General features: G+C 46.1%; 1 protein-coding gene across 1 annotated transcript in view; it reads right to left on the bottom strand.

Annotated features, from left to right (window-relative positions):
- LOC126983010 (arrestin homolog) overlaps window positions 1–16,414 on the bottom strand; it is a 37,634-nt gene that overhangs the window by 9,086 nt on the left and 12,134 nt on the right. Inside the window, exons 4-6 of the mRNA XM_050835421.1 lie at window positions 15,831–15,942; window positions 14,516–14,627; window positions 10,218–10,375 (exon numbers count right to left, since the gene is read on the bottom strand). Coding sequence (XP_050691378.1) covers window positions 10,218–10,375; window positions 14,516–14,627; window positions 15,831–15,942 — 382 coding nt within the window. The remainder of the gene's footprint in view (window positions 1–10,217; window positions 10,376–14,515; window positions 14,628–15,830; window positions 15,943–16,414) is intronic.

Raw genomic sequence — 16,414 nt, 5'->3', positions numbered from 1 at the left:
AACCCAACCTACACAGAGCAACATGTAGAGGAGGGTGATGGGGTCTGAGTCTCGTCAAAGCTCTGCGATGCGTCACACAAACTGAGCTCTGACGCGGAGACTCAGGCACGAGGGAGAAGATAAAGGGGTGACCTACGCCTTGTTGCCCCTCGAGGTAGTAACCCAACCTACACAGAGCAACATGTAGAGGAGGGTGATGGGGTCTGAGTCTCGTCAAAGCTCAGCGCTGCGTCACAAACTGAGCTCTGACGCGGAGACTCAGGAAGGAGGAGAAGGTAAAGGGGTGACCTACGCCTTGTTGTCCCTCGAGGTAGTAACCCAACCTACACAGAGCAACATGTAGAGGAGGGTGATGGGGTCTGAGTCTCGTCAAAGCTCTGCGCTGCGTCACACAAACTGAGCTCTGACGCGGAGACTCAGGCACGAGGGAGAAGGTACAGGGGTGACCTACGCCTTGTTGCCCCTCGAGGTAGTAACCCAACCTACACAGAGCAACATGTAGAGGAGGGTGATGGGGTCCGAGTCTCGTCAAAGCTCTGCGCTGCGTCACACAAACTGAGCTCTGACGCGGAGACTCAAGCACGAGGGAGAGGATAAAGGGGTTCTCCAACTCCAAGAATAACTTTAAACCTCTTAGAGACAGTTCACCGTCTTAAAAGTCTAAAAACAGCCAATGGGATTCAAGCTTAAAAGTAATGGAGTCGTATTCAGAGCATTAAGGCGTCATAAAGGAAACTCGTAATTCGCTTGATCCCTCGACGTTATGTGCAGCACCCCATTTTCTTGTCACTAAGGGAAAGGAACACGGAATTTGAGCGGTGACTGCTACATGTGTGGGATATAACGCGCCATCTGCCCAGGGATGCCACGTTATCGTACTCACCACACTGGATTTTCCTATCTCTAACGCATAACGATCCATAAAAAAAACTCATGAAAACCCTCTATCATTAACATTTTTAGCAATAACTAGAAATGGATAGCGTTAGTTTTATGGGTGCGACGGTGCTTGGTCTGAAATAGGCGAATATAAGAAGCTGAGTACGACAATCCCGCAACGTCGTATCTGCCTGCGGTGTGTCAATCAACCCGAGTCTAAAGTCCATATCTTTAAACGTATCGGGCAATAACTAAAAATGGATTGCGTTAGTTTTATGGGTGCGACGGTGTTTGGTCTGAAATAGGCGAATATAAGAAGCTGAGTACGACAATCCCGGAACGTTGTATCTGCCTGAGGTGTGTCAATCAACCCGAGTCTAAGGTCCATATCTTTAAACGTATCGAGCTCTCATTCTTACTCTTTCCCAAGGCCACAGAGAAGATTAACCGGGTGTTCATGGGTCCCTATTTTTAAACGTATATCAGACTTCCATTACACCTATTCCCTAAGGCCACAGGGAACATTAGCTGGCCCTTCGAAGTCTGATATTAGTTTGGGAGCCTCCTAACACCCGCCCCTCCTGTCGAACTGTGAACTGTCCCGAAGTCTTTGGTATTAGTTTGGGAGGCTACTAACACCCCCCCTCACCCTTATATCGAACTGTGAACTGTCCCGAAGTCTTTGGTATTTAGTTTGGGAGTCTACTAACACCCCCCTCACCCTTATATCGAACTGTGAACTGTCTCGAAGTCTTTGGTATTAGTTTTGGAGCCTACTAACACCCCCTCCCCCCCTTATATCGAACTGTGAACTGTCCTGAAGTCTTTGGTATTTAGTTTGGGAGTCTACTAACACCCCCCTCACCCTTATATCGAACTGTGAACTGTCCTGAAGTCTTTGGTATTTAGTTTGGGAGTCTACTAACACCCCCCTCACCCTTATATCGAACTGTGAACTGTCCTGAAGTCTTTGGTATTAGTTTGGGAGTCTACTAACACCCCCCTCACCCTTATATCGAACTGTGAACTGTCTCGAAGTCTTTGGTATTAGTTTTGGAGCCTACTAACACCCCCTCCCCCCCTTATATCGAACTGTGAACTGTCCTGAAGTCTTTGGTATTTAGTTTGGGAGTCTACTAACACCCCCCTCACCCTTATATCGAACTGTGAACTGTCCTGAAGTCTTTGGTATTAGTTTGGGAGTCTACTAACACCCCCCTCACCCTTATATCGAACTGTGAACTGTCCTGAAGTCTTTGGTATTTAGTTTGGGAGTCTACTAACACCCCCCTCACCCTTATATCGAACTGTGAACTGTCCCGAAGTCTTTGGTATTTAGTTTGGGAGTCTACTAACACCCCCCTCACCCTTATATCGAACTGTGAACTGTCCTGAAGTCTTTGGTATTAGTTTGGGAGTCTACTAACACCCCCCTCACCCTTATATCGAACTGTGAACTGTCCTGAAGTCTTTGGTATTTATTTTGGGAGTCTACTAACACCCCTCCCCTTATATCGAACTGTGAACTGTCCTGAAGTCTTTGGTATTTAGTTTGGTAGTCTACTAACACCCCTCCCCTTATATCGAACTGTGAACTGTCCCGAAGTCTTTGGTATTTAGTTTGGGAGTCTACTAACACCCCCTCCCCCCCTTATATCGAACTGTGAACTGTCCTGAAGTCTTTGGTATTTAGTTTGGGAGTCTACTAACACCCCCCTCACCCTTATATCGAACCGTGAACTGTCCTGAAGTCTTTGGTATTTATTTTGGGAGCCTACTAACACCCCTCCCCTTATATCGAACTGTGAACTGTCTCGAAGTCTTTGGTATTTAGTTTGGGAGCCTACTAACACCCCCTCCCCCCCTTATATCGAACTGTGAACTGTCCCGAAGTCTTTGGTATTAGTTTGGGATCCTACTAACACCCCCCTCACCCTTATATCGAACTGTGAACTGTCCTGAAGTCTTTGGTATTTAGTTTGGGAGCCTACTAACACCCCCTCCCCCCCTTATATCGAACTGTGAACTGTCTCGAAGTCTTTGGTATTAGTTTGGGAGGCTACTAACACCCCCCTCACCCTTATATCGAACTGTGAACTGTCCCGAAGTCTTTGGTATTAGTTTGGGATCCTACTAACACCCCCCTCACCCTTATATCGAACTGTGAACTGTCCTAAAGTCTTTGGTATTAGTTTGGGAGGCTACTAACACCCCCCTCACCCTTATATCGAACTGTGAACTGTCCTAAAGTCTTTGGTATTTAGTTTGGGAGTCTACTAACACCCCCCTCACCCTTATATCGAACTGTGAACTGTCCTGAAGTCTTTGGTATTAGTTTGGGAGTCTACTAACACCCCCCTCACCCTTATATCGAACTGTGAACTGTCCTGAAGTCTTTGGTATTTAGTTTGGGAGGCTACTAACACCCCCCTCACCCTTATATCGAACTGTGAACTGTCCTAAAGTCTTTGGTATTAGTTTGGGAGGCTACTAACACCCCCCCTCACCCTTATATCGAACTGTGAACTGTCCCGAAGTCTTTGGTATTAGTTTGGGAGGCTACTAACACCCCCCCTCACCCTTATATCGAACTGTGAACTGTCCCGAAGTCTTTGGTATTAGTTTGGGAGGCTACTAACACCCCCCTCACCCTTATATCGAACTGTGAACTGTCCCGAAGTCTTTGGTATTTAGTTTGGGATCCTTCTAACACCCCCTCCCCCCCTTATATCCAACTGTGAACTGTCCCGAAGTCTTTGGTATTTAGTTTGGGATCCTTCTAACACCCCCTCCCCCCCTTATATCGAACTGTGAACTGTCCCGAAGTCTTTGGTATTTAGTTTGGGATCCTTCTAACACCCCCTCACCCCCTTATATCCAACTGTGAACTGTCCTGAAGTCTTTGGTATTTAGTTTGGGAGCCTCCTAACACCCTCCCCTTATATCCAACTGTGAACTGTCACGCAGTCTTTGGGATATAGTTTGGGATCCTTATAACACCCCCGCACACCCTTATATCGAACTGTGAACTGTCCCGAAGTCTTTGGTATTTAGTTTGGGAGTCTACTAACACCCCCCTCACCCTTATATCGAACTGTGAACTGTCTCGAAGTCTTTGGTATTAGTTTGGGATCTTATGGTGAACCCCCTCCCTTCTCATGTCGAACTATGCATCTGGCCTTAATAAGAAACCGACGGTGGATACTGAGGCTGCCTCGTGTCCCGATGCTTCCTCTGGGGCGGGGATTGAAGGGACAGAGCAAGGGGAAGGGCCGGTACTCTCAGAGGCTTCCCCCCTCACATCAACTACTTCCAAAGGCCAAAAAAAGGAGATCAACCGGGTTCAAATGAGTGGTGTTTTAGGTTCATGGTACAGAAGAAGGGTCAAACTACCACCAGGGTCATAAAACTACCCCTGGAAATGCCCCAAACTCCTACGAAAGCCTTGTCAAACATGTGTGCTTGGGCGCCGAGGTGATTAAGAATATGATCTCAGGTTCGCGGGCCAGTGTTTTTCTTGGTCGAGGGTTGGGAGGGGAGGGAAGGAACCAGCGTCACGTGCTCCCAATAGGCCATGGGTCGTATTTTAAAACATTTCGTCGCCCAAGTTCACATATTTGACATGGCTTTCGTAGGAGCTGTAGGCCTTTCCAGGGGTAGTTTTATGACCCTTGTGGTAGTTTGACCCTTCTTCTGTGCCATGAACCTTAAAAAACACTCATGAAAACCCGATTGGTCCCCTCTTTGACCTTTAGAAATAGTTGATGTGAGAAGCGATGGTGTCTTAAAATACAGCCCCATCATGACCCGGGGTTCAGATAGCGGGCTGTCCTCGAGCAAGACCAACAAACTCTTATGTTGAAGCGCTGGCGAGTATGTTTTCCTTGGTGATTTATGAAACGAGTTATAGCGTTGGGCGGGAACTTGCACCGTTGCCAGATTATCGTACTCAGAGCCTCGTATTTACCGGTTTCTGAGCCATAGCTATTACCAAAAAGCACCAATAATTAACGATTTTAACGATAACTATATATGAAGGCAGTTATTGGGGTCGAGGGGGCAGTTTGGGGGTCGGAAATCGGCAAACATAGGAGGCTGCGTACGACAATCTGGCAACGTTGGCGGGAAGGGTTGTGGGTTGAGAGCGGGGTGGAGATGGAAGGGTTGTCTCGTCTCGTCATTCGTCACACCTTGCCTCTGTTACCTCGCTACACCTGAGATTTATTAGGGCCAGTTTCACAGTTCCCCATGATTGGTTAGTAAGCTCCCAAACCAATACCGGAAGCTTCGAAATTTCCATGTATAGTGTCTGGTGTTTATCTTCCTTTACAGTCGCTACAGTTCACTAGTCTTGCTCTGAATGGCTATTGTAAAGTGCGTTCATGAACCTAATATCGCACCTCTTCTTGTGAGAGTTCATTGCCCTGGGTCTTAAGAGGAATCCGAGTGATTGGGAAAGCAAACAGTGTGTGTGTGTGTGCGTGTGTGTATGTGTGTGTGTGTGTGTGTGTGTATGTGTGTGTGTTGATATCTATCTATCCACATCTGCGTCAAACTTCTTCACAGGCAGAGCAGAACGTATCAATAGCATTTCCTCTCCTTACCAGCTCCTCCTCCTCCTCCTCCTCCTCCTTCTCATCCTTTTCCTATTCCTCCCCTCAAGCACCCTCGTCCCCGTTCCGTGCGTCGTGTCGTAACCCACAGCTTTGCCGGAAGACGAAGCTTGAGATGAGTAACGTCCAGCTGCAGGTTTGAGGGGCGGGTGACGCTGATGTGGCGCTCGCTTGCAATGGCTTGTGGAGTGACCTGATATTGGGCGTGATTTGCGGCGCCATTAAGATCAGGAAAGCAGATAAGAGAAGCGAAGTGAAGAGGATGTTAGGAGGAGGAGGACTGAGTTGAATGTTCTTGTCATGAAGCTCAGTAGGAAAAATTGTGTGCGGGGAAGTCGATAAGCGTGACATTGTGAAGAGGAGACGAAGAACTCCTGCTGTTTAAGTCACCATTTGTTATATTGACCGTGATGTGAGATGCCATTTAGCTCAAGGAAGTCGGTAAGGATGACGAAATGAAGAGGATATGAAGAACAAGTCACCATTTGTTATATTGACCGTGATGTGAGATGCCATTAAGCTCAAGGAAGTCCATAAGAGTAACGAAATGAAGAGGATACGAAGAATAAGTCACCATTTGTTATATTGACCGTGATATGAGATGCCATTAAGCTCAAGGAAGTCCATAAGAGTAACGAAATGAAGAGGATATGAAAAACAAGTCACCATTTGTTATACTGACCGTGATGTGAGATGCCACTTAGCTCAAGGAAGTCGGCAACAGTAACGCATGAAGAGGATATGAAGAACGGCTCAATCACTCACCCTTTTTCATTGATCTACGCATTTCCTTGTAACCCTTATCAACAGAGGCCTGAAGAGCTCTGTATTACAAGTTGTGGGGAGCAGTGTTAGTGACTATGCCCGCAGTACAAGTTGAGGGGAGCAATGTTTGTGACTATGCCCGCAGTACAAGTTGAGGGCAAGGTCTATTTGTGTATTGGTTGTGGGAAGCAGTGAATTGGTACCCATGCCCGTAATCAGATTAGCTCAGATGTAGTCCCGGGATATGTCTTTGCAACGGCTCCCGGATTTTCTTTTCACTCACTGTCAATGTTCTCGTGTTTTCACTCTTATTTTCTTTTTCAATATTCACTTGACATCTATTTTTTTTTTTTTTCACTGGTATTGCATTTGTGTTTTAGCGTTCTGAATTCTTTGTCTTTCCTTCCATTGTTTGTGGGGATTAGGGTTGGTAACTACGCCTGTATTTTCTGTTATATATTCACCGTGCCTGGGGAAGCGGATTGGGTTGCATCACAGAGCCGATTTCACAGTCCAACACAGTGTCTTCGTAACAGCCCGAACCAAACTACAGAATCCCATACAATCCAAAATGGTGAGGTCTTCGATGCCACACTAAATACACAAGACTTTTCCTGTATAGTTTCGTCAAATTTGTGAACTTAAATATAAACACCAGACACTATACAAGGAAATTTCGAAGGCTCTGGTATTGGTTTGGGAGCTTACTAACCGATCATGGGGAACTGTGAAACTGGCCCATAGTCCTGTATACGTGCGTCCCCTTGCTACTGATGATGATGATGATGTCCTTACTGAGCCCTTGGTGTTAACTCGGCTCACGTTCCATGACATGCACGCCTCCATTGCACGGCTGTCACGATGTACCACCACCATGCCCGTCACCATAACCACCATCACCACCATTATAATCTTCACCATAACCATCATCACCACCACAATTATAACTCATCATCACCACTCCCACAACCACCATTCTGACCCACCATCACCACTCCCACAACCACCATTATACCTCCACCATCACCATCATCATCACCACCATCATCACCATCACCACCACTTCCACCACCTCCAGACTCAAAATACAGACAACGTAACGAAGTAAGAATGAACTATCGCTTGCTATACCCAGATTCATCACCCAACACCGGGCCGATAACACCACCACCACCACCACCACCTCCACCTCCACCAACACCACCACCTCCTCCTCACAATTTAAAATACAGAGTAACACAAAGAGAAAATAAAAGGTCTCTCGTCAGCCAGATTCACCACCCACTACCTCTTCCTCCTCCTCCTCCTCCTCCTCCGTATCATCATCATCATCATCATCACTATTCTGACCTATAATACAAACAATAACAACAATAAAAACAATCATCCCATCTCCTGATCCACCGCAACACACAAGAACACACACACACACACACACACACACACACACACACACACACACACTCAGCTGACAGGCCGCTTGAGGGACTTCCTTCGGCGGGGTACAGAGACTCACACATAACCTGCTTTACACCTGTCCCCCCCCTACCCCCCTCCACTACCTCTCTCCCCCCCCCCCCTTCGCCCCTTCACCTACCTACCTACTTACCTAGAGACATACCTTTCCTCCTAACGTTTACTTCTACGCAGGGGGTTGATTTTAGAACACCATAGCTTGCCTTTTTCTTTTGCTTCCTTTTTTGTCGTGTATTTCAAACTATACAGGAACTTGTCATTAGGTTTCTATGGCACATGGATAGAGACGGACAGTAATACCTTCCTAACGTTTTCTTCTACGTAAGGTTTCAATTTTAGAACACCATGCCTCGGGTGTCTCTTTCTCGTCCTTGTCTTTTATTTTAAACTACAGGAACTGGTCATTAGGTTCGTATGTCACACGCTGAGACTACGCAGGGGGAGACGAAAAGGGAAGGGAAGGAGGAAGGAGGGATAAGGAATAGGGATGCTGAGGAGGAGAAAGGAGAAGGAGGGAAGAAAGGAGATATGAGAAAGAGTGAAAGGGACAGACTGACAAACGTACTATACCTACCTAACGTTTTCTCCTTCACATGGGATTATAAGAACATAAGAACATAAGAACATAAGCAGTCTGCAAGAGGCCGGAGAACACCATACCTCGGCTGTTTCTCTCTCGTCCTTGTCTTATATACTTTAAACCACTCCATACATCAGCATTCTCAGACGCTTTCGCCAACAAGAAACCTGAAGAAAGCAACCGTGATGAAATCCTTTAATTTAAATCGACATCTTCCCCTTTTAGATCTTGTGGTGAGCTGCGTCATGCCTTTAAATGTATACTGAAGTCATACGAAGAAGGAAGGTATGGACGGAGAGGCCACACATGTTCCCGGTAATTTTCAGCCTCTGACATCAGCTATTTCCAAGGGCCGGAAAGGAGATCAGTCGGGTCCTAGAGCCAGTTCGACAGTCCAACATAGTCTTTTTTTTTTTTTTTTTAATCAAGGGTATAATACGAAGAGGAAGTGGGCTAGTGGTGAAGGTGCAGGTGGGGAACAGGAAAGACAGTAGGAGTGTACAGTTGTATGGTGTAGGTTCGGTAGTTGTTGTAAGCGCCCAAACCAAGCTATATTCTCCACAGCGATCCGTTATTTCTACTCAGCGCCAGATACTAGAGAGATTTTCCGTGTGGTTTCCTAAAATTTCATCCTTTTTATATCAACGCCAAACACTAGACAAGGAATTTTCATGGTATTTCGTGTTTGGTTGGGAAGCTTACAAACTTACTGTATTGGACTGTAAAACTGGCCCCTAATGAGTGTTCCTTTAGGTTCATGGTTCAGGAGAAGGGTCAGACTACCACCAGGGTCATGAAACTACCCCTGGAAATGCTCAAAACTCCTACGAAAGTTTATGAGCCGAAATGCCTATGAATATGACCTTGTATGGGACGAGGAATGGACGTGTATTAGTTGCGTTTTGCGTCAGTGAGGTGGCCAGGGAGCGTAAGAGCGGGGGGGGGGGGAGGGGGGGGGAGGGGGGGGTTAGCTTATGTATTGTAACGTAAGCTGTGCCTAACGACGTCACTGGGGGATACAGGTCATTAGTTCCTTTTCTCTCTCTCTCTCTCTCTCTCTCTCTCCAATATTATTTCTCTTTCTCTCGCTATGTATGTATGTATCTTTCTATCTATCTATCTATCTATCACACATCCCTCGCCTCCCTTCCACTAACACCCCCACTCCTCTCCCCCCCCCCAATCCAATTCTTCCCCACTTATTTCCTTTATTTATCTGTATATCTATTTATGTATCAATATTTATCTATCTATCTCACAAAACCACTACTTCCCCCTTCCCCCTTCATATACAATCTCTCCCCTCCCCCCAACAACCCAACTCAAGCCCTCCCCCACATAATTATATTCTTTATCTATCTGTCTACTATCTATGTATATTTATCTATCTATCTATCTATATCTCACAAAATCACTACTTCACCCCTTCCCCTTCATATACCTCCTCTCTCCCCTCCCCCCTTAACCCAATTCAATTTTTCCCTACATTATTATATTCTGTATCTATCTGTTTACTATCTATGTATATTTATCTATCTATCTATCTATATATCACAAAACCACTACTTCACCCTTCCCCTCCTTCATATACCCCCTCTCCCATTCCCCTTCCCCCCCAACACAACCCAATCCTTCCCCACAGTATTACATTCTTTCTCTATTTATGTCTATCTATCTGTCTATCAATCACACACATGACCCCCCCCCACCCCACCCCACCCCACACTACATGCATCCCTCCCCTTGCACAAACACCCTCTCCCTTTCCCCCCAATCCAAACCCAACATACCTCTTTCCACCCTCTCCTCTCCCCTCCCATCTACTACCACCACATCATCTTTCTTCTCTTCCTCTCCCCTCCCCTTCCCCATCCCCCCCCCTTCGCCCCCAACACAATACTCACTGGGACTCGATGCTCGCGACGGTGTTCCTGACGTGGCCGGCGGGACCCAGGGACACCTCGACCAGCTGGACCACGCTCACCTTGACTCGCTTCACCTGTTTGTTAGACTGATTGGACACCGTCACCACCACGCCCACCGGCTCCTCGTGGTAGTAGATCTGGGGGCACGGAGATAGGCTTGGTAGTGAGGTATTGGTGGTGGTGGTGGTGGTGATGTGGAGAGGGATGATGGTGGTGCTAGCGGTGGTAGAAGGGAATAGAAGGGAGGCGAATGGTAGGGAAGTGAAGGAAGACGAAGGGAATGGAAAGGAAAGAGTGGGAAGGGAAGGAAAGGGAGGCCAAGGGAAGGGAAGGGAAGGGATGGGAAGGGAAGGGAAGGGATGGGAAGGGAAGGGAAGGGATGGGAAGGGAAGGGAAGGGAAGGGAAGGGAAGGGAAGGGAAGAGAAAATAAGGAAAGGGAAGGGAAGGGAAGGAGTGGGGCGGTATAGTTATGCAGTAGTAATAGTAATAGTAGAAGTAGTAGTAGTAGTAGTAGTAGTAGTAGTAGTAGTGGTAAGAGAGCGGTGGTGAGTCCAAGAGGATGATGATGATGATGATGATGATGATGGCATTATACACACACACACACAGACACACACACACACACACACACACACACACACACACACACACACACACACACAAATATACCATTTTCTCGCCCTGCATCGGGAAGGAGGAGGGAGATAACAAAGCGAAGGAATAATAGAGAGAGGAAAGGTAACAGGATCTTCTGGACATAATATCGATGGCCATTCACTGCATTGTGGAGGAAGGAGCGGGAGGGAAGGGGGGGAGGAGAGAGGACGAGGGGAGGAAAGAGGGATGCTGAGAAGAGGAGGAAAGGAAGGGGAAGAGGAGGAAGACAAAGGCGAAGGAGAAATGAGGGAGAGAGATGATAAAGACGGGAAGATAGAGGAAGTATGAAGAAGAGGAAGGGGAAAGGCGGAAGAAGGGAGGGATGATAAAGAGGGGAAAGGGAAAGAAAGGGGAAGAAGGGAGGGATGATAAAGAAGGGAAAGGGGAAGAAGGGAGGGATGAGAAAGAGGGGAAAGGGAAAGAAAGGAGATGAAGGACAGATGTGATGAGAGGAAGAAGGATGCTAAGAAGATGAAGGGGAGAAGATGAGAGATGAGATGAAGAGAAGCAGAGGAAGAGGAAGAGAAGGAACAGAAGAGGGAAGAGAAATGCAAAAAACAAAAAGGATGCTGAAAAAAATGAGATAGAGGGAGGCTGAGGAAGGTAAAGATGAAGGTAGCAGATAATGGAGGGAAGAGGAGGAAGGCAATGAGGGAGAGAAGAAGTGAGGAAGAGGGAGAGAAATAGGGAGATTGTGGGAGGTAAAATGAGAGGAGAGGGAGATAAGGAAGTAAAATTGAAAGTAGTAGATAACATAAAAGGGAGAGGAGGAGGCAATGAAGGGGAAGAGGAAGGGAGAGAAGAAATGTAGAGATGGAGGAAGAGGGAGAGAAGGAGGGAGATCGTGGGAGGTAACATGAGAGGTGAGGGAGATGAGGAGGTGGAAGTGACTGACATGTGCCGTGTTTGCAGGTCAAGGGAGATGATAATTCGTGTCACCTGAGAGGAGGAGGAGGAGGAGGAGATGAGTGTCTTCGACCGGTCTGAGTGTAATTGACGCCTTGCAATCGATTGTCGAGGAGGAGGAGGAGGAAGAAGAAGAAGAAAAAGAAGAAGAAGAAGAAGAAGAAGTAGAAGAAGATGAAGATGATGATGATGAAGATGAAGATGAAGAAGAAGAAGAAGAAAATAACGAAAACGAGGAAGAAGAAGAAGAAGACTAAGACGAAGACAAAGAAGAAAAAGGCGACCAACAACAACAACAACAACAACAACAACAACAACAACAACAAAAAGATGATCAAGAAGGCCATAATAGGTTGCCTCGCCATCAGTTTATTGAAGCGGAAGAAGAAGAAGAAAAAAAAAGAAGAAGAAGAAGAGGAGGAGTAGGAGGAGATGAAGTAGAGAGAAGAAGAAAACGGGGTAGAAATAAGAAGAAAAGCTGATAATGAAGAAGAAGGAGAGAAGAAGAAAACAGTGAAAGAAGAAGAAAAACCCGATAACGAAAAAAGAAAAAAAAGAAACACAGACAAAGAAACATAAAAAACAAACACAATAACAATAATAAGAAGATAGAACTGAATAACAACAACAACAATAACACAAACAACAACAACAACAAAAACAGGTACAGGGCGGAGCGGGGTCGGAAGAGCAGAACTGAAGTAAATGAAGCTGAAAGGATAGAAAGAGGAGAATAGATAGCGATATAAGGCGTTAAGTGGGGCGGGGCTGAACGAACGGGGCTTAAGGGGCAGAGAGGGGCAATAACTAGTGACATAAAGCATTAGGTGGGGCGGGTCTGATGGGGTTAAAGAGACAGAGGGGAGCATTCGATTGTGATATAAGGTGTGAGGCTGCGAGGGAAGGGAAGGTAGAGAGCTGAAGGGGAAGGGAAGGGAAGGAGTTGGATGGGAAATAAAGGAAAGGGAAGGGGTGGGAAGGGAAGAGAAGGGAAGGTAGAGAGCTGAAAAGGGAAGGGAAGGAGTTGGATGGGAAATAAAGGAAAGGAAAGGAGTGGGAAGGGAAGGGAAGAGAACTGTAGGAAAGGAAAGGGAGGGAAGAGGTGTGAAGGGAAGCAAAGGAAAGGAAAGAGAAGGGAATGAAAGGGAAAGGAAAGGAAGGGGATGAGAAGAGAAGGAAAAGGGTGGGAAGGGAAGGGAAAGGAAAGGGTGGAAGGGAAGAGATGAGAAGAGAAGGGAGTGGAAGGGAAGGGAAGTAAAGGAAAGCGGATAGAAGAGAAGGGAAGGGAAAGGGAAGAGATGAGAAGGGAAGGGAAGTAAAGGAAAACGGATAGAAGAGAAGGGAAGGGAAAGGAAAAGAAGGGAAAGGAAGAAAAGGGAAGGCCAGAGAAGAGAAGGGAACGATAAGAAAGGGGAGGGAAAGGATGGAATGGGGCGGAGCGGGGCGGGGCGGGGCGGGGCGGGCTATAAGAAAAAAAATTACGGCAGGTCAGGGCCAAGAAGGAGGTGGAGAGAGGCCAAGCTAACACGTCTTCGCCCATTGATTCCTCTTCAATAAAATGATGGCGAGGCAACCTATTATGGCCTTGTTGATGTTGTTGTTATTGTTGTTGTTGTTGTTGTTGTTGTTGTTGTTGTTAGTCGTCGTTGTCTTCGTCTTCTTTGTCTTCTTCTTTTTCTTCGATTTCGTTATTTTATTCTTCTTCATTTTCATTTTCATCTTCGTCTGCTGCTTCACCGTCTTCTTTTTCTTCGTCTTTTTCTTCGTCTTTTTCTTCGTCTTTTTCTTCTTCTTCTTCTTCTTCTTCTTCTTTTTCTTCTTCTTCTTCTTCTTTTCTTCTTCTTTTTAACATTTATGAACAAAAATATATATACGCCACTATTATTTTTCTTATTATTATTATTATTACTCCTCTCATCGCCTGTGAACGAAGAGGAGGAGGAGGAGGAAGAGGAGGAGGAGGAAGAGGAGGAGGAGGAGGAGGAGGAGGAGGAGGAGGAACAGAAGGAAGCCTCATGAGCGTAATCTCGTTGGCATTCTCTCCTTTCTTTTTTTTTTCTTTTTTTAATCTTCGCTCACCACGAGAATGACATTGTATCGTTCACCCACATCTCCGCCCCGCCCCTCAAAGAAAAAGAAGAAGAAGAAGAAGAAAGAAAAATTAAAGATCTCCCAACAACACAACAACAACAACAACAACAACAACAACAACAACAACAAGGAGAAGAAGAAGAAAAAGGAAGAACAAGAAGTAGAAAAGGAAGAAGAACATGAATCAAAAAGGAGAAGAAGGAAAAGAAGAAGAATACAGAAAAAGAAGAAGAACAAGAAGAAAAAGAAGAAGAACAAGAACAAGAGGAAAAAGAAGACAAAAAACAAGAAGAAAAAAGATAAGTAGAAGAAGAACAAGAAGTTGAGGAAGAAGAAGAAGAAGAAGAAGAAGAAGAAGAAGAAGGAGAAGAAGAAGAAGAAGAACGAGAAGGAAAAGATGGAGAAAAACTAGACCAAGAACAAGAAGAAGAGGAAGAAGAACAAGAAGAAGGAGAAAAAGAAGAAGAGGAAGAGAGGAAAGAAAAATAATAGAACAAGACGAACAAGGAGAAGAAATAGAACAACAACAACAACAAAAAGAAAACACCACCACCACCACCACCACAACAACAACAACAACAACAACAACAACACGGACAGGTAACAAGAACGCGCTGCTCACCTGCCGATCGAGCGCCACTTGGAGATGAAGCTTCCCCGGTGAGAGCAGGAACTCCTTGGTGCAGGACGCCATGGGTTTGCGTCCCTGCTTGGCCGGGGCGTACTGGAACCTCCTGCAGCAGGCGAGGGAGGAGGAGGAGGAGGAGGAAGAAAAGGTGAAGATGAGGAGGAGAAGGGAAAGGGGAAAGACGAGGATTAGGAGAAGGAGAAGGACGAGGAAGAGGAGGAGAAGGATGAGGAAGAGGAAAAGAAGAAAGAGGAGGAGGAGAGGGACGAGGAGAAGAGGAAGGAAAAGGAGAAAAGAAAAGAGAAGAAAGACGAGGAGGAGGAGGAGAAATTAAAAGAACAATAACAAGAACAACAGCAACAACAAAAACAAAGAAAAAAAAAGAAGAATAAAAATAAAAATATGAATGAAACAAGGAAGAAGAAGAAGAAGGAAGGGAGAGATGAAGCATAAGACAGGAGAAAGAGGAGGAGAAGGAGAAGAAGAGTAACATTTAGCCAGTCAGTCAATACTCATAAGGAACTACAATTACTCAAGATCACCCTGCAGTTAATTACCCACCTGTCTTATCTTATTCTACACACCTGGCGTCATTAAGCAGCCTGAGAGAGTTAATCCAGCACGAGGGAGGAGAGGCATGCAAGGTGACTGCTAAGAGGGTGTCAGGTGAATGAACTCTAATTAATCATCATAGACTCTACCTGATGAAGTTACCTGTTGGGGGGCCTTGTACAGCTTCTTCAGATTAGTTATTTTTCTATGTATTTATCTGTTTCTTCATCTCTCTCCTCTATTCATTCCTATCTTTCCTTTTCTAAAATTCATTCCTTCGTTTATCCTTCCTTCCTCCCTTCCTTCCTTTCTTTCCTTCCTCCTCCCTAATTTACTTTTCTCCTTCTTTTCCTCCTTTATCTCTCCATTCATCATCTTTTCTTCCTTACCTCCTTTCTTCCTTTCCTCTCTATTCCATTTTCCTTCCTCCCTAACCTTACCTACTTTCTCTCTTCCTCCCTTACCTCCTCACTCAACCTTCCTTCCTTCCTTCCATCTTTCCTTCATTCCATCCTCCTTTACCTCTCTCATACCCACCACCCACTCACCCAAACTACCTCCCACTCTATCTCCCTCCCTTTCTCTCCACCTCATCCAACTTCCCTCCCTCCTTCCCTCCCTCCGTGAACTCCCTACTCAACCACCCTTCCTTTCTTCCCTGATCTTTCCTTCTCTCATACCCATTAACTAACACACTCACATACCCGCCCACTCTTCTTCCCTCCGTCCCTCCCTCCCTCTTGAAGCGTCCACCCACCTGATGAGGAGTCGTACACATGACCTCCGTTGTGGTTGGTCCTCCGGGTTGGTTCCCACGAAGATCCTCAGCTCCCACTGTACCCCGCATGGCCGGCCCGTCTCCTCCTTACCTGCACGGACAAACAAACAAACACCTGTATATCTTAACCTCACCTGAGCATGTCCTTCCTGTTGTTTATTAATCGTCTTGCTTGCTTTTTTTTTTATTTACTTCACCTCTTCTCCCACCTCCTCCTCCTCCTCCTCCTCCCCTCCTCAGCATCCTCACCTCCTCACCCTCTTCTTCCACCTCCACATCCTCTTCCTTCTCTTTACCCTCATCCTTCACCTCTTCTTCCATCTCCTTCTACCTCCATCTCCTCTTCCTCCTCATCATCCTCATCTCCTCACCTTCCTCCTCCTCCTCCTCCTCCCATCCTAAGCATCACCATCTCATCTTCCTCCACTTCCTCTTCCTTCTACTCTTTACCCTCCTCCTTCACCTCTTCTCCCACCTCCATCTCTTCCATCTCCTCCCCATCGTCTGACCTTCCTCCACCTCCACCTCCTTCAACTCTTTGCCCTCCTCTTTAACCACCTCCA

Source organism: Eriocheir sinensis, chromosome 52 (genome assembly GCF_024679095.1).
Source record: "Eriocheir sinensis breed Jianghai 21 chromosome 52, ASM2467909v1, whole genome shotgun sequence".
Classification (NCBI taxonomy): Eukaryota; Metazoa; Arthropoda; class Malacostraca; order Decapoda; family Varunidae; genus Eriocheir; species Eriocheir sinensis.
Note: the sequence above shows the minus strand (reverse complement) of the source record. Positions and strands in the feature narration are given on the sequence as shown.